Source organism: Diorhabda carinulata, chromosome X, assembly GCF_026250575.1.
Source record: "Diorhabda carinulata isolate Delta chromosome X, icDioCari1.1, whole genome shotgun sequence".
NCBI lineage: Eukaryota > Metazoa > Arthropoda > Insecta > Coleoptera > Chrysomelidae > Diorhabda > Diorhabda carinulata.
The window spans coordinates 33,618,691-33,637,099 of NC_079472.1; the positions used below are offsets into that span (position 1 = coordinate 33,618,691).

The 18,409-nt window shown below is 32.3% G+C and overlaps 2 protein-coding genes across 2 annotated transcripts; both read left to right on the forward strand.

Annotated features, from left to right (window-relative positions):
* The first annotated feature begins 1,576 nt into the window (after positions 1–1,576).
* Positions 1,577–3,729, forward strand: LOC130902500 (uncharacterized). Its single transcript, XM_057814692.1, has 2 exons — positions 1,577–1,696; positions 2,415–3,729. Exons 1-2 carry the CDS (start codon positions 1,577–1,579, stop codon positions 3,264–3,266), a joined length of 972 nt encoding a protein of 323 aa, XP_057670675.1. The 3' UTR covers positions 3,267–3,729.
* A 2,869-nt stretch (positions 3,730–6,598) lies between these two features.
* On the forward strand, positions 6,599–17,599 carry LOC130901540 (uncharacterized). The gene is made up of 4 exons (XM_057812993.1): positions 6,599–7,363; positions 11,652–11,804; positions 14,484–14,667; positions 16,971–17,599. The coding sequence occupies exons 1-4, from the start codon at positions 6,827–6,829 to the stop codon at positions 17,297–17,299; spliced, it is 1,203 nt and encodes a 400-aa protein (XP_057668976.1). The 5' UTR covers positions 6,599–6,826; the 3' UTR covers positions 17,300–17,599.
* Positions 17,600–18,409: the final 810 nt, after the last annotated feature.

The following is an 18,409-nucleotide window of genomic DNA, read 5'->3' on the forward strand; positions in this document are numbered from 1 at the left end:
AAAGTTCTTTGTCGCAGTCTCATCCGTTACAGATTAATCAAAGGCACTGTTTATATCGATAAATACGTCATTATTAAAGAATATTATGAATTTATCATAAAAATAAATATTAATAACAAAATAAAAATATTTTATAATTAACTTGGAATGATGAAGTGTCTTGTGTTTGATATCAATACTGTCAGAGAAATAGTAATAAATAAAAAGAACTGAATAATATTGGACGTTTGCAGATATATTTCGTATAGTATACAGGATGTTTCAAAAAAAGATCACATAAGAAACAGAAAAACAACAAGAGTATTCAAGTTAAACAAAATTTATACGAATATATTTTGGAAACTGATGCATCCCATGAATTTGTTTCTATATCTGACTCTCATACGTTACTTAAACAAGAAAAATCTAGAATAAAATTTGATTAGAATTAGAATTGTGTATAATTTTCTCTCGATTTTATTTTGAATACAGATGGCGTTACGAAGATTTCTACTCAGCAAATCCCAATTATGTTACAGTTTTTCAACCTCTCCTAGAGACGGATTCACTTTCCTTGGAAGACTCTCTATACTATTATTGCACAGCCCTTTAATTTCGTAAATACTTACTAAAAATACGAATGTTTCATACAAAAATTTGAAAAAATCAAACTTTTTTTGATAACAGAAAATAGACAGAGAAAACAGATTATTAAATTTGATGCTTTCGAAATTTATTAACATAACTATTAAAAAAAGTAACATTTGCATTATAACTGCATACAAAAAATATAGGACACTGCATCCAAATCGTTCGTTTCTATACAGAAATACACTTTATCGACGATTATTTAGGCATTGTACACACGGTCCGTTTTTTTGTTCGGATGCAGGAGAAATTTTTTGAAGAATTCACAATTAACAAAATGTCGTGTTCAAACACGAATAAAAGTTTTAAGTATTAAATAGTAGACTAACGTTTGAGGAACTGGAACAAAATTATTCAACCCATTGAACATCCCCGTCATTGCCGCTGCTTCAAATTTAAGGCCTACAAACATGAACTCCGTACGCCTTGCGTCCATAGGCCCGGGCCTATTGGGAAATCCGACTCTGACGTTGCGTTGGTTGAAAAAATTGTTGAAGAGTTTTTGGGAAATGAAGCAAAGTAAAAATTATGTAAAGTAAGAGTGATGAATAGGAAGGAAAGCGTTTTTATTGAAATTTGAAGTTTTAAGGAACATTTGGGGATAGAATAAGGATAATACTAAAAACCGGGGTATCAAAACCGTGTAAACTAGTGAGATTAATCATATTATTTTTATCATATTCTAATACGACGTTATAAAACTTATTTACATTTTTTTCTAGAGGATATTTTAAATGTATTTTACGAGAATTAAGGTTTATTTCTGTTTTTATGAAAGCGTAAAAAATGAAAACACACGACATCATTTAAAACATCTCCGACAATTATCAATTATTAATAATACCACCGTACCATTTTACGGTACAAAAATTTTCAAGAACAGAAGCGCATTTTCACTTGCTATAATGTTTGTGACAAAAGTCCACATTAAAATATAATAATAACAACAATGAGACGTAATCAAAGATCATCTGATTTTGGATTGTACAAAGACATAACAGTCAACCAGAAGAAGTGCCTTTTGATCGTTTGTGCTTGTGTTATTGTTGGATCTGCTCTAATTTTAACGGTATGTATTTGTCTCACAATATTTGATATTCGATCATTTTTTTCTCTTATCTTACATTAGCCTTAATAGAAAACGGCCTTAATTTCAAGCTAGTATGAGACTATGTATACTTTCTAAGCATACTGGGTACCCAGAGACGAGAGTGATAAGCTCAAAACAATAATTGCGACATCTGAAAAATGAGTAAAGTATTAATCTAGGTTATGGTTACTATCGAATCAATTCATATCAGAACAATCGCCAAAATTGAAGGCAGTACTAGTAAACTTGTATCAGAAGCAGATCGAAACTTATTTTGACCTGAAAAACAAGGAATTATGAGCTAAATAGACGTCTCAAATAGATACCTTCGACAGAAGGAGTCCATGTGCCGATTCTGCATAACACATACAACGTTATTTTCATACTTTAACAAGCTTGCAGTTTACGGTACTATATTTAGGAAAGTTAATGTCTTCTAAAGGAGATAAATCTGGAAAGGACCTTTCTAAAATTCTACCTTATAACTGGTCACATTTATAATATGAATAAACTTAGTAAGCTGTATATTAAGCTGTATATTAATGAGTGACTACTACAGCTAGATCATACCCAAATTTTTCTTTCGGTGGCTTATACTTCTTTACATCCTTTCAATGTTTCGTGAAAAAATCTGCTCGAATATCAAAGATAAAAGCAAATTCACCAATTTCTGGATAACTATTTTCCTATATTGTAGGTTGCATATATACTATTATTTTTGAGTGAATCATTCGATGTTTCAACAACAGATGCACAAACTGTTATCGTAGAATCGATAAAAGAACCTGGAAGACCGTTTGAAGTGAACGTAGTAGGAGCACCACCTCAAGAGTTCACCACGGTTACACCAACTTCCCCTTCTACCACGAAGAAAAGTAGACAAATATCCCCCCGAATAAATTATTATAAACAGCATCAATATCCAAGAAATATCAAAGAAATAATATCTTACTTACCGAACAAACGTGCGAAACCCGAGAATGGAAACAGCTATTTAATTGGTGAAGAAGAACCGAAGTCTGCCAGTACAAATTTCGTTTCCTATGCTTCACCTGATCAACTTTATTCTTTCAAACCACGTGATATCAGCGAAGTTAATCTGTTAGCTAATGACCATGTTAGATTTTCACCACCTGCTTGGAAGGACTTTCAAAAATTTAACAAACTTCCCATACCGATACATCAATATTACATAAATAATTCTGATAGGGAAACAGTTACGAGAGTACCTAAGCTGATGAAAAATGGCTATCAATCACAGTTCATCAACTATCCTAATTTAAATGCTGCATTTGATCGGTATGTTCCAAATGTTGACAATCAAGCAAAACCAGAATCTGGAGATATTGTGGCTACAGTGCGGAAACCTTTATTGGTCAACATAAACATTGCTCCAATGACAGATAATGATAGGTATTCAAAGAATCCATATGAGCCTTATACAGACGAATCCATGAATTTACAATTAAAAGTTTACCCAGATATGGCTTTATTCCCAGAATACCGCAAAGGGAATCGCCAAAAGCAGAATTTTGTCCCTTACAAATAATTGTTGAATAAAGTATTTAAATAATCATTAGTTTTAATTTATCTGCTTCCTTAGGTGAAATGCTATTCTCAACTTGAAGATGTTAGAGCTAACAAATTTTCTTATTATGTTGATTTCTGGAAGAAATACGCGTTCCAACAAACTGGTACCGATTTATTGAACCAGTTCCCCAACATGGACCATTTGAGAATCGATTCCTGATCATTCCGATATTTGAACATGTACTGTTTGGTTTGACTTGCGCATTAGATAGTTCGTTAACTCTCCTCCGAATTTTAGCTCATTTCTCGTCTTGTACGCGGAGATTTATTACGTCGCCAACTTCGTTTAACATTTACAATACCAGTAGGACTAATATAAATAGCAAAAAAACAAAGTAAAACCGATATAAAAAGTGCCATCTATGTAGAAAGAATAGATTGAGTCGAGCAAGTTTGTACAAAGTACAAAAGGAGTTACTGAAAATGACATCGAAAGAAGAATATGGTCTTCAAGAACAACAAAACTAAGACTGTTTCAGTTCAATATATAATCAGTTTTGTTATTTGGACCAAACCTTGGATATATAATAATTTCGGAGAATTCAATAGTTCATTAACTAATGCCCACTAGTTAAATACAAAATTTTTTAGCCGAACAGGATAAGTAATAAACGTATTTGGATAAAAATTGAAGGAGAGAAAATAGACGTAACGATTATGAAGTGAAAATGTAAAGGGATAGGTCATACACTACGGAGAGTTGCGAAAAACATAACCAGGCAAACATTAAATTATAATAAAATAGGCAAAAGGAAAAGGGACAGACCTTACGGTCATATAGAAGAACTTAACATGGAAAGGGGCTCCGGATATAGAGAATAACAGATGAAGATGGAGGAACCTCGTCAACAAAATTAGACTTTCCCACAAAATGATAATATCAACCTCAACTGCTGAAATACCTATAGTCGAATAGTCGGTTTTTTTGTTTTACAATTCGGAAAGCACGGAGGTCCCATGTTCATAAAAATGATATTAATTACTATGAGATTCAGATATTTGCATTTTGAAAACTTACCAACGATCACGTTGTGCTGATCCGTGTCCATGTATGAGGATTAGGAATCCCACAGGTTTGAAATTCCTCCAACCTTTGTACGATAACAAAACCATGTAATTAAAGCCTGAGCAAACAAGCTATCTAAACACTTTCGTGACGATTCAGGAGTATGAATAGTAAATATAACATTAGTTTATAACATTTCACTTTTCGTCAACATTTTTTAAACAGCTCGAGTTACTTTGTTTTCAAAGCACAAAAAGATCCAGCAAATAATATGAACGAGGATATATTGAAAAATTCTTAGCCTACTATAGAACCAAACAAAATTTCAATGTCAAAATATTTTATTACTCAATATATTCTCCTTTTAATTGAATATATTTATTACAACGAACTTGTAACGTCTCTAGACCTTTAAAAAAAACGTTTCTTCTTGCGCTGCAAACCAGACCTCCACAGCTTTTATTACCTCCTCGTTGGGAGAAAATTTACAACCTTATCGACTTTTTTTCAGTTGAGGAGAGAGATGATAGTCGGACGGGGCCAAATCTGGTGAATAAGGGGGGTGTTCTAGTAATTCAAAACGTAAATCTCGAATTTTTTCCATAGCAACATGAGATTTGTGTGATGGGGCGTTGTACTGCAAAAACAAAACACCTTTGGAAAGTTTTCCGCACCTTTTATCTTTACGTTTTTCTCGTAGAGTGGTCAGTAATGTCGAATAGTAATCTCTAGTTATTGTTCTACTCTTATCCACCTATTAGGTCTTGGAGAACCAGGGTGTCGCCATTCCATCGTTTGTTGCTTTTTTTTTGGATTGTAGAAATTTACCCAAGTCTCATCCATAGTAACTATTCGGTTTAAGAAGTCTACATCGTTTTCAAATCGAACAAGGATCGAACGCGATGCTTCTACCCTTGCACGCTTTTGGTCAACAATCCAATATTCGGGGATCCTTTTTGCAGCAATTTTTCTCATGTCCAAATTGACGTGAACTATATGATGAACGCGTTCGAATGAAATATTCAGTGCTTCAGATATCCGTTTTAGCCCAATTCGATGGTATGGTTAAATCATGTCATCGATATTTTCGAGGACTGACACAAAAACTGGCCTTCCCGATCGGTCATCTTCAATGGAAAATTTATCTGTTTTGAAGCTTGCAGTCCAATTTTTCAGGGTCGCATACGAAGGACATTGATCACCAAGGGTATTGAGCATATCTTCGTGAATCTGCTTACTTGATGATGGCTCGATACTCCAATTTTTCGATTTTCACAATTTCGGTGGACATTTTTTTTCTTTCAATTTATTGCGTAACTATGGTTCACTTTTTTGACGTGAAACTTTACACTGACACTTCTAATAAGTTATCGTTCGTTGCTATGGTTACGCAATATTTTGTTTATGCATGGAACTGGTCTAGGCTAACTAGATATCAATACATCCTCGTAATCAAAGATTGTAGAAAAGTTGCATAAGAGTTGGTGAAACTTACCTATTTTGAGTATTTTGGGTGAAATGAAAAGTCTTGGTGTCCCAATTGTATTTGTCTAAGGTATGGAGAAGTGGTAGTGTTTTTAAATTTGGTTTGGTAAAACACCTACTATTTGGCTAAAATCACGAAATGTTATTTTTGTAGTGTGCGTTTTATATGTCTTTGAGACAATAGAGCTGAAGAGCAAGAGCATTGGGTAAGATGAAACAGAGAAGGGCTCTAAAACAAAGCTTTTTATAGCCCATTTTTTTAGTGAAGTTCTTCTACACATCGATTTTTTTCTATTTTATACCTACATAGCCGAAACTAAAGCTGATAAAAATCTTTTAATTATTATTATTATATAATATAATTATTTCAACAATGGGATGCTGCTGTGGGCAACCGATTTTTCTGTTAGTTTTATTTTTACTTAATTTTTGGTTCTTTCTGCTATAGCAGAACTTTATTTTTCGATGGTTAATTATATTCCAAACTCATTTTATCATTACAGAAGTTTTTTTTTTAATTGAATCAAATAATAAATGATTGTTTATTTAATGACTATTCGCTATAATATCCGTAATTTTCTCGTTCTATGGAGCGATTCCGAAAACAATTTATCTGGCAAAATTGCGCCTAAGCTAAAACTTTAAAATGAGGACGAATTCAACTAGCAATCCAAGAAAATTAAACAATTTGGTCATAAGCGATTTCCTCTGTGGTTGTTATTAACCATTTAATGCATTGTTAACTGTAATTGCTAGTAGTTTATCTGTATATAATACACATCAATGACCATTCATGAATTTTACATTAAATTTTAACAAAACGAATCGTCAAATACAAAAAATACTTCCTAGTAATACAGAAGAGCCCATTTAATGTTGACATCACGTGTTACTCCCCCACTAACGTTCTAACTTAGGGCGACCTTAGAACGAATATTGTTGATAAGTTAGTGTAAAAAAATCGCCAAATCGAAATGTCCTCGTTAGAAGACGTTTAATATACAAATGTGATTTGTCGGTTCGGTAAAATGAGGGGTAGTACGGCGGGGTTACCCGGTACAGTCATTAACGGGTACAACACTTCGTACTACAACATATTAACTATTTTGGATTTGTCGTTCTCCTTATTCGTTATATGCCCTTGCGTGGTTGGCTACTGGAGGGGTGTGTGGTTATTAATGGACATTTACTTAGCCGATTTCTCCCCCTCTCAAAGTGGACTAATTTCTGTTATAATAGGATTGATAGGACACGGTGTTTTTACTTGTTTTCAAAAATTTTTCGAAGAAAAACTACATCCGGATAAAAACAGGGTGTTATATTACGTACTGTCCAGATTGTATACTCTATGCTTTGGATTTACTTGTGTTAACGGCTGGAGGGGTCCGTGGGAGCTTCTGGATATTCCCTATAAAACGGATGTAATGTCGATATGTGCTACTACCGGTGTGGGAATTGTGGCCCTTTTATCGATGAGGGGGTTGAGAAACGTTATTGCTCCACCATTCGTTATTGTTTGTGATGATGTTCAAGGATATTTTGAAGTTGCCACTATGTTTAGAACGGTGAGTGTTGAAACTCCGATACCAATTTATAATATCCTATAAGAACTTTCATCTCAATGAATGATAATAATAATAATATCAATTGTTTTTTTTAATAATAATCTTGATGATTTTACCATCTACTTTTTTTGGTTTCTCTGTTCAGAAGGAATTTTCTAATCAGAAATTTACTAATATTGATTAACCTGAAATTTCATTTCTTCTCGTATTTGATGACAAAATTAGCATTTTCGTTAATAGTATTTTCAATTAAACTGATTTGATTTTAGAATTTTCTTAACGATTTTTTGGAAAATATAGATGTTGCCAATATTCAATTTATTTATTAAATGAGAATCATACAACAAAAAAGTCTCAATATTCGAAGTATAGACCAGCGTGTTTTTACCCAAAACTTTTAGATATCTCGTAAAACCATTCTTTGGGAATAAATGTAAAAAATTGTCGCATTGAATTTCCAACATCAATATCGCCATAAAAACTTTTTGAAACGTAGAAAAATTGATGACAAACATGAAATTTGACGCTCAAACTTCACACAAATATCAAAAAAGTCCCGAATTTGGGGAAAAAAATGTTACCGATTCGATATACTGGTGCAGTTCGAAAACTTAGATTGGATCAAATCCTATCAGTCCATGTAAATGAATGAAAAACATACGGTATACGGTTTTTTTTGTATACATAACTAGTTATTCGATGTATCCTGTTATCAAGATTATTTTACCATTTTTAAGGGATTTTCTTCATATTTTTATTGAAATGATTCAAGTCTCCTCAAGCCTCATATTCTGAAAATATGTACTGTCCACATTTTTTTTTGAAATTATCCCAAACGAAAGAATTTTTGGTTTTATAGACCTTTATGCATAATCCTCTATTTCACAATTAATTTATAAATCTAACGGCAGGTTTTATGAAAATATTTAAATCTTGTGATAAAGTTAGCTATCAAATATTTTCCCAATAAGTTTCTTAATATGTTCATAACATATTATAACATTACGACACGCTGAATGTTGATAAATAGAGTGAGTTTTATGGATGGAACGCCTCAATTATCCCAAAAATGACTTGTACGATTTTTAGAAATTTCCGTGATACGGCCGGTATTATGGTGGTATCTACACTGTTGTCAGATCTTTGCTTTTTCCGGAAAAATAATAAAGTGAGTTATAGCTACATTTACGGTATCTCCACCAAAGTTATGATAAATATTGTACATTTAGATGGCTACGATTTGATAAACTCGTTTAATTTGAATATTTAATATTTAATAATTTAATAATTGATGTGCTAATACAAATCTCGTAACAAGGTTTAGTGTCAGTGAGTTAGTAAAAAGTTTAACGAAACTGGTGAAGTGAAATTTTTAGAAAAAGTACAGTGAAGGCGATTGCAGCAGATGCTCAAAATGTTGCTCAAAATGTCTTAAAACTTTGCAATACACTTTGCAACATCCCTGACTGCTCAATTCTTCTTATCTCTGTGGTAATCCTATCTTTTAAACCACGTCTTCCAATCCATCTTCACGGAAACACATTATTTAGGTATTGTCTCACCATACACGCATAGTGGGGTGGGGCCAAATATTGTAATTATCTGAAAATTTCTAATAATGGAGTTTTTTTAATGTAATTGAAAATACTTGGATTTTGAATTATCCAAGGCAGCTCAGATATAATACTATTTTTCAATAAATCTAAATACGCTGAACCATTTATGTTACCCTCAATGAAAAAGGGACCAATTATTTTGTCGCCTATTATTCCAGCCCATATATTCAGGGATATTGGGTGTGGGATTCACGCATCCAACGAGGATTGTTACGTGACCAGTATCTACAATTATGCCTATTTACGTTTCCAATAATACAAAAAGTGATCTCATCGCAAAACATAACATTGCTTAAAAAATTTTGATCGGTTTGATGCAATTTTTCTGCTCCTTGATTTGGATAAATATTTTACTGAACCGGTTTCGTTAAATTGATTTACTAATTTACTGATAGTAGATTTCGGTTAGGATATAAATTATTAAAGATATTACACGTTTTTTCTCGATTCTTTTTCAGATAAACGACCCATTGTGACTTTCAATAAACTTCAAGAATAATAATTTATTGAAACGTCAAATTTGTAGTATTTTATTAGCTATTATTCCGAAATTATGTCATTTAGATATAGAGAATATTATTTGAAAAATAATAAGTATTTTTAAGGATTTCGAAAAGCGAAAATTATACTAGGTGATCCATTAGAAATAACAAAGCTCATCATTTTTCTAGAAAAGGGAAAGATTGAAAAACAATGTAAATACCACCATAATTCCGGACGTATCACAAAACTTTATAAAAATAGTACAAGCCGTTTCCGAGATAATTGAGGCATTCCATACATATAATTCACTCTATATATAAAAATACATCATTAAGTAAAAAAATGTTGGTTCCACTATTGAATCTAACTGAAATTAACGAGATTTTATTCCTGATGAATAACAGCGGATGATGTTAATAAACATGTCAATTAAGTTAATAATAACCACGTGCTAATGAAAATAATGCCATCGGGATTTGTAAGGGCGAACAAACGCATTGAATTTGATTTAATTTTTCAATAATGTAATAACAAAAATTGTATTAAGCTTTTGGCGATTATATATATGACGATATATATTTTGAGATACAAATAAACAGTTTTGGAAAATGATTTTATTTATGTTTGAAATAATCACTTCCATCAGTACACTTTTGTAACCGAAGCTTCCACAACTTGGTAAGCTTGGTACTTGGTTCATCCATCTAGTGATGGGTTTACCAGCAAGCTGAGTAGGCTCAAGCGGGCGACAAATTTCGATTGACATACTGTGAACTAAAAATATTACAATTACAAATTAAAGTACCTAGTCTATATTTTTGAGCTGCTTTTATCGATTTGTGTACTAAAATGTAACGTACAAAGTGTAATATACACCAATGCTATCCAATTTGAGCATCCAATCGAAAACATGCGTGGTGAGCCAATGCTTCTGTTCCAAATTGTAGTTTTTAAGATATGTGCGTAGAACACAGTTGCGTTTTCCCCTTGTTTCTAAAACACCAGAACGTTTGGGATTCGTGAGCTTCAAAATTGCTCTTTAACACAAACTGAAGAAGAAAGTGCATAATAAGGTTATCTATAGTATAAAATATAGTATATTGTATTCAAGTAAACAAGTATCTTGTATTTTGTAAACGGCCATAACTAAATAATTTGTGGTATGTTTTAAAATTTGACACTTGGAACAAAACTCACCGATGTTTGCTCCATCAAATTCTTGTGTGTCAAGCTCACGAGTGTCAAGTCCATGGGCTTCGTGCATAAAGTGCTTGGTAAAATGGAAAGCAACTAATATTACTTTACTGACTTTGATTATGGGCTAGAAAATTGTATTATACCTCAATACATAAGATCAAAGAGATCCCGAAGAAAATCGGTCAACATGTTTTTACACATTTGTCATGGTGATTTGATCACTAGCCTTAATGACTACGACTTCTATATTCTATTTAATATACGTATCCAAACTCAAATCACTTGTTTCCTTACAGTCGAGGTATAACGAAAAACTTATAAAAAAGTTGAAGAAATGTTTAACGAATTTCAACTGAAATCAATAAATGCGTTTCACTAAAGAACTTGACGTGAATGAAAATTTTAAATCAATATCGCAAATAGTTACGTTCCGTGAACCGAATGAAAAAGGATTTAGTTTGTTGCTTTGGGTTATTTGCTTTTTATTTCTCCTTTATATTAGGAGAACAGTGTTTTGTTTGCTTGATCCATATAGTGCTTCTAGACATTCATGATCAAGTTCGTCTTTATTATACATGAATTGATCGCTGCTATGGCTGCTCGACTATCGAACTGCATGGCTATAATTTTCTCTCAAAATTGTATCGGACTAGACTAGAACTTTCTCCTGGTATTTGATTTTGATCTAAATATACACCTATTGCAGTTTTTAAAGTGTGGAGATGATTATGTTGCAAAATAAACTTTTTTTTCGCTTCGAAATCAATTTTCCATTGAAAAATTGATTTTTTGTCAAAACTCGAAGATGTTAGATTACTAAAACAACATTATAAACAGTCTTTTCATAGAACTTGTTCACATAGAATTTATTACAATCAAAGATCGTTCATGTTCCTACAAATAGTATAATTGTTGTCAGTAGTTTCAATGACAAATAATAGATTACATGAATTTTTATAAAAAGTTATATTTACGAACAATATTTGTTTCAGATGGGAGAGAGAACCTCATTGTATATATTAGACTGTCTATTTTCCATTGTGATAGTGGGAACTTTAGTTGTATTTGTATGGAGAGGAGTTTGGTTACTGGTAGACGTATTTCTTTTTCCAGATGATTACCTGTTTTCAAACTGGAGCAGTTTGGTAAGGACATTGTTTATTTTAGAACTAACTTACACAAGAAATATGTAACTGCTATTAACAAGCTAATAACTAAAGAGAGAGATATATCTTCAGACCTGTTATAAAACAAAGTTTTTCTAAATTACTATGTCATAATAGAGTACTGAAAAACTTATTTTGTTTCATCATTTATTTATTCGTAGATCAACTTTTAAAATAGTTTTAGTACCTAGATGTTTTATTCTCACCTTGAGATCCATTAAGCTTCAGATTCATACGAGGATAGTCCCAGAAGTACCTGACCTGACCTATAGATGGAGGTAGTTGTTCGAAAAAGCCACTGTATTAGAAAGTACACAATCTATACAGCATATATTTCAAGTTTGAAGACGTCACGTTGCTTAGTATTCGTTTGACAGTCATCAATAGTGAACTTTTAAGTGAATTTGTAAACATGGAAAAATTGGTCATCGTTATGTGGTATAATAATTTTATTTGAAAGGCATTAGTCCAACCAATATAGAAGATTAATTAGATTCTAAGCTGGGTGAGACTGCTCCTTCATTATTTACAGTAAAATATTGAATTTAATCGAGTCCATACGACCTGCCAAGACCAGCATCGTCATGGTGGATCAAATGAGGTAACGACTCCAGAAATGTTAAAGAAAATCCACAAAGCGGTACTGGACGATCGTTGACTGAAAGTGCGCGAGTTAGCAGACATAGTAGACATTTCAAAAAGTGCATTAAATCGCATATTAACTGAAAATGTGGACATAAAAAAGCTGTGCGTAAGATGGGTGCCACGTTTGATCATAATGGAACAAAAACAACGTCGTGAACATGTTAGCATCGGGTGTTTGGTAATCTGTCACAGAAATAAAGCCGTTCCATAACCAAGGAGAAAACGTGACTAAAGACCGTTCCGTCTGCAGGCCAGGTCATGTCAGTTTTTTGGGATGCGCGTGGTATAATTTTCATTGGCTATATTGAAAAAGGGAAAACTATCGACGGCGAGTGTCAACATTATTGCAACGTTTGAGCTAAGAAATCGAGCAAAAACGGCTGCATTTGGCTAAGAAGAAAGTGTTGCTTCAACAAGACAATGCATCAGTTCGCACATCCGTTTACAATTGATAAAATTATTGAATGCGAATTTCTTCCTCTTGCATCGTATTCGTTAGATTTAACTCCTTCGGATTATTTTCTGTTCTCAGGCATGAAAAAATGAGGTGGTCGAAGATTGAAGAGGTGATGTCGGCAGTTTATGGCTATTTTGAGGAGCTTGACGTTTCTTATTTTAAAAAAGGGTATCGAACTTATTGAACATCGCTGGGAAAAGTGTATGGAGCTAAAAAGAGATTACGTTAACAAATAAAGGAATTTTTTTCCAAATTTTTTATGTTCTCTTTGTTGGGCCAGGTAATTCTAGGTCCATCCTCTTATATTGTCTTCTATACTTCTGTTCTTGAATTCTAGCATACTTTGTTTGTTGTCTTCTTAGTTCATAGCTAAGAACCATTGCTCGTCGTGTCCCACTTATAACTACCAAAGGTTGATATCCTCTGAAAGGCTAATCAAGCACCTTGGCTTGAACCTTTTAATGTGTGTTTGAACCTCGCATGTTTTTTGAGTACTTATCAAGGACGTGGTCTGCAATTTCTTTAACTTTCATGCACCAGTGTGATTCCGCGATGTATGGAATTGCCGTCTTAGATGACGGTGCCCGGTTGTTGTTTTCAACCCAATCTGGAGAGGGAAACTTTGCCGTGTTTGTTGTCGCTGCAACAAAAATATTGAGCGTATCTTTCTTTTTTGTTTACTAGTATTTATAAAAATTTCACAAGGACGAGTTAGTTATTCCGTAACTTGTAGAGTAAAATTCGGGATTCGATTGAGATTTGTTCATTTTGTCGAACGTTTCTTCAATTGTGTTATTCCTCTCAAAAATACATATAAACAATATAAGTCCCCGTTCTGCCTACGTTAAAATGTTATGAATTGTTTCAACTGAACTGAAAAAATGGAGGGTAATGTGTGTTATTAACATTATAAAAATGTAAACAACGCCTATGTTTTTCTAATTTTCTGATTATGAACTCGTTTCACTAATAATATGATTATAATAAATTTGAAAATTACTTTTTTAAAGTTATATACAGGACAATTTCGTCAATTTGAAATTTAGGAAATAGACACTGTAAATAGTCTCAATTATTTTGCTTTACAAGTATTTCGGCCAAGTTTTATTGAAAGCATAAACGAGGCTTATTCGAAAAGCTTTCGATCTACAAAGAAATAAGAAATAGAGAATATTTACAAGTGATGACATTTCTTAGCAATTTAATTATATTCATCATTCAATATTCAATCATCATACCAATATATACGTCAAAATGAAATCATAATGCGTATTTTGGAGCAAACAAACTATGAACATCCACCCTATTCGTCTGATTTAGCCATGTGCGATTTCTGGTTATTCTTTAACATAAATATTCACCCGGTAGACATTTCACGACGCAAGATGAAACAATTCATAAATTTTATGAGAGCATTCCAAAAGATATATCTTTTGAAATGGATCTTTACTTCTTTTATAAATCATTTTGCACCATCTATATCCTTACGAAAATCTTCAACTGCTTCTTCTATAACTACATTTTCTAATTTTTCACTAACAGAAAAATTATTGCAGGTGCTGGGTTACTTTTCAGTTGGGATAGCATTTTTATTACAACCAGCTATGAAATATTTATGTGAAAGATTAACTGGTGTTTCAAGATTACTAGTGGCAGATATATTCATTTTATTCGCTTTATTCGGTACTGTTAATGTTTGGCGAGGAATTTGGAACCTTCTTAATATATATTTTTTACCAGGTAAGTACCTTGAATAATTCCTTTTATTTTTATTTTGTTGTAACTGATTTTGGAACGGACTACATCGATCCTAGATGATACCGCATTTATATAATGTTGTCAGCCTTTGAAAGTAGTACGAAGATTGAGTAATTGTAAATCGAATGTTCGTAACATATGTTGCTTCAAATCTATTTATAATGAAGCAAAAATTAATAAAACGATTTGCGTAAACCATTTAAATAATAAGCTGTATATTTTTACAAATTACGCTGGCACTACGGCTCAGAATTTGGTATGGTCTAGACATGAATATCATCATCACGGCAAGTTCACTTGTTGGGGTTGGGGTTGACGTTGGGAAATTCACAACAGCTTGGACAACAACTTCTAATCCACTACAAGTCCCAAATTTCTCCATCTTTGGAGTATAGCTCGCACATTTGGAGCTCAGCTCTTAAACATATCCTGAAGATTCTCGACTCAATACAGAAGAGACCAATTCGACTTATAGGCGATCCAGAGCTGACCAAAAACTTGTACAGCTTAAACCATAGAAGAGATGTCGCTGATTTGACTTTAGTTCACTGATACTACCACAGCAGATGCTCTTCCGAGCTATCTAACATAATCCCACCCAGAGCAGTATTTACAAGACCTATTCGACAGAGGCAAAGAGCGAGAATTTATCGGAACTCCTTTCTTTGCAAAAGTGCAGGCACCATACGAACTGCTCGAGTGTAAAAGGATTTGCCCTCTTGTGCTTGCTTTTTACATGGAAAAAATATTATCAACTCTCAAGACATGGATAAGAGATGAATGTCGATTCCATCTTATCAATTTTTACTTGTCTTTTCTCTTCAATACTCATATCTTCAATTGATTGGACAGCTTCAATTTCTGATAAATATCACATCTATTCGAGTACATTGATTTTTATCAAACATCAACATGTCATCCATTGTATTAGCTTCTGTATTATTTTTAATACCATGAAGTGTCAAACTATTTAAATACCTATGACTGATTGATCCACTTACCGAGATAAACAGGTCAATAAAACTTCAAAATAATCGTATTTAATCATAATCTTATTCAATAATTTTACTAATTTCTTTTTACCTTTGTTTTTTTTTACCACAGCTTTGTCCAGTTCATCTACCCTTGTAGTTAGTTTTTCTTATTTTACATTGCGATCTCATATTTATTGTAAATCATTTTTCAAATTAAAACAGTCTTGTCGTTTCGATTCATAATAATAAATAACCGCAGTTTAATATAACACTTAAGGTTACAAATTATAATTATTAAGAAAAAAATGTTGTAAATTAGAAAATGTACCTATCAGATATAAAAATGTATCAGTAGCGTACAAGATGTTTCGATTATAGACTTACCTATTGGGAATGCCACTAGTCATTCAATCATCACACGTCATCCTATCGTCCAATTGAACACCCATTTTTACAAAAATCCCGTTCTACAACGAAATTATCGAACATGTAATATTTTGTTTGTAAACGGTTCTTTTTTTGTTGATATTTTCAAATGATCTCCAAAACAAAATAATCTAGTGACCTTGAGTTTGGTATCAAAACGTATCAAAGAATCAACATAATAATGGCCAGTTATCGTTTTTCCTTTTTCTGATTGATCAAAAAAAATTTCACCGTGAGAATCGCATGTGGCCATACCTTCATTGGGTGAAAAAACAGTTTTTGCTTTCTTGATAGCAAGTTTCTTGATTTCCATTTTATTTTTGTTTCTTGCGTATAATGACTAATAGTATATCCAAACATTCATTTGAATTTTTGGTGCGAGATTTTCATCAGCATTAAGCGATAGCGACAGCCATATTGCCATATTATCATATGTAAGCTACCATACAAAATATTACGTACCCGGTACTGTCATGCCTACGCACTAAAATTTGAAATGCTTTCTCGTTATCCCGATCAGATCTCATCCAAATGATTTTTTGTGTGAGTGCTTAGTGACTGCGATTGAACATGGTAGCACCACTTTCTAGGGAACCACGTCTCAGTTGATCATCTGAATATTGAGGTTAATTCATGGTCATACGGCCACTTTTAAAAGCAGTGAATCTGTTCACGAAACGAAGCACTTTCTAAATAATGTTTATGTGACTATTTTCGGTTTATTTATTTATTTTTTACAGTGGACATCTTCTTATTCTCCTTATTTACCCAATAACGAAAATCATTGTATGAATATTAAAACTAATGTATTTGACAGTGTTAGTTTTATATGAAATTTAATCGATTCATACATTCACAAACAACTAATAAGACTTTTTATTCCAGATAATTTAGAGCTGAGTGGTTGGATAACCCATTGGGTTAGTCTGATCGTACTGTTTCTTTGTCGTTGTTCCAATTCCTTATTGGTTCGTGGAGTTTACATAGATGCCGAAGAGCCCGGCGGTGAATGCGCAGTTTTTCCATGTTACTATTTAAGAATCATTTTCATGAAAAAGAAACTGAAGAAAATGAACCTAAACGCTTATAATTTAAATGACACTATAAAAGTTAATCAAAAAGAAGTAGATATGCAACACAACAATCACGTAGTGAATATTAACACTATTAGTAGTAGTATTCAGGATAGCAAAGATTCGAAACCGACGATATGAACGTCAAAAGAAGTATAACCAAAAATATTGTGAAATGTAACGATTAGTTATAAGTATTATAGCTATAATTTGATTTTAATAACTAGGACTATTGTAAATAGATAGAATATTATTTAATAGTGGATAAATAATTTATTTCTACATATTTAAAGCATAGATTCGTCTACATATTGTGATAGTATTGCAAATCTTTTTACTCGTTAGAAATATACTGTAATAAGTTTAAGCCGTTTCGTTCTAACGCAGATCATTATCATTATACAAATTTTCGTATACATTCAAATAAATAATTTATATACAGAGTGTTTCTGAATTCGTGCGACAAAATTCAGGTGATTGCTCGTATGAAATCGAGATGAGTCTTTCCTATAACCTTTCCTCAGCCCACCCCTTTCTGATTTATCACCCTAAAATTGAGTTTTTATTTTCGGCAATCAATGACTTGGCTAGAGGTGGTAAAAACATTATAAATGATGGTGTTTCTGCAGCTATTAGTTTAAAAAAAATAAGAATAAAAGATATTTTTAAAAAAAAAACACAAGAATTTTAAGTTATAATTTTATTTCATAAAACTTGAAAAAGTCTTGATGTGAAATAAATTAAGGGTTGGGTAATTTTATACGTTCGCGTCCCTCTTGTCGTTTTTTGGCACCAGAAAATCGAAAAATCATCCGATTTTTTTAAAAATCTTCGTTATAAAAACTTTTATTGGTTTCAGGGCTTTAAATGTTCATGAAAATGCACTAATTCACGTATAATTGTTGATAACTTTTTTCCAAATAATCAAATGAAGTTCTTATATTTTTTTATTGTATCATATTATATTTTATTACAAATAATAACAATTTCTCTTAAAATTGACCTTTTCTTACATATAATCGTTTGTACCTTTTTTATTAATTAATCATTTAAGTTATACGAACAAAAACATTCTTAAAACCACTTATTGTGATCAAGTGTACAATATTAAAAGTTAACTTTGAAAAATTGAGAATTTTCACCATTAAAAAAATGGTATCTTACTAAGGTTCACTGTTAGAGATAAAAAAATGAATAAACAAACATTTTTCGATTTTTTTTCCAAAAATGTTCGTTTTTTTGATTAACAAA

Coding starts and splice junctions, on each gene's coding strand:
- LOC130902500 (XM_057814692.1), top strand. CDS start 1,577: ATGAGACGTAATCAAAGATCATCTGATTTTGGATTGTACAAAGACATA. Junction 1,697..2,414: donor GATCTGCTCTAATTTTAACG/GTATGTATTTGT, acceptor CCTATATTGTAG/GTTGCATATATACTATTATT.
- LOC130901540 (XM_057812993.1), top strand. CDS start 6,827: ATGAGGGGTAGTACGGCGGGGTTACCCGGTACAGTCATTAACGGGTAC. Junction 11,805..14,483: donor TTTCAAACTGGAGCAGTTTG/GTAAGGACATTG, acceptor AAATTATTGCAG/GTGCTGGGTTACTTTTCAGT. Junction 14,668..16,970: donor TAATATATATTTTTTACCAG/GTAAGTACCTTG, acceptor TTTTTATTCCAG/ATAATTTAGAGCTGAGTGGT.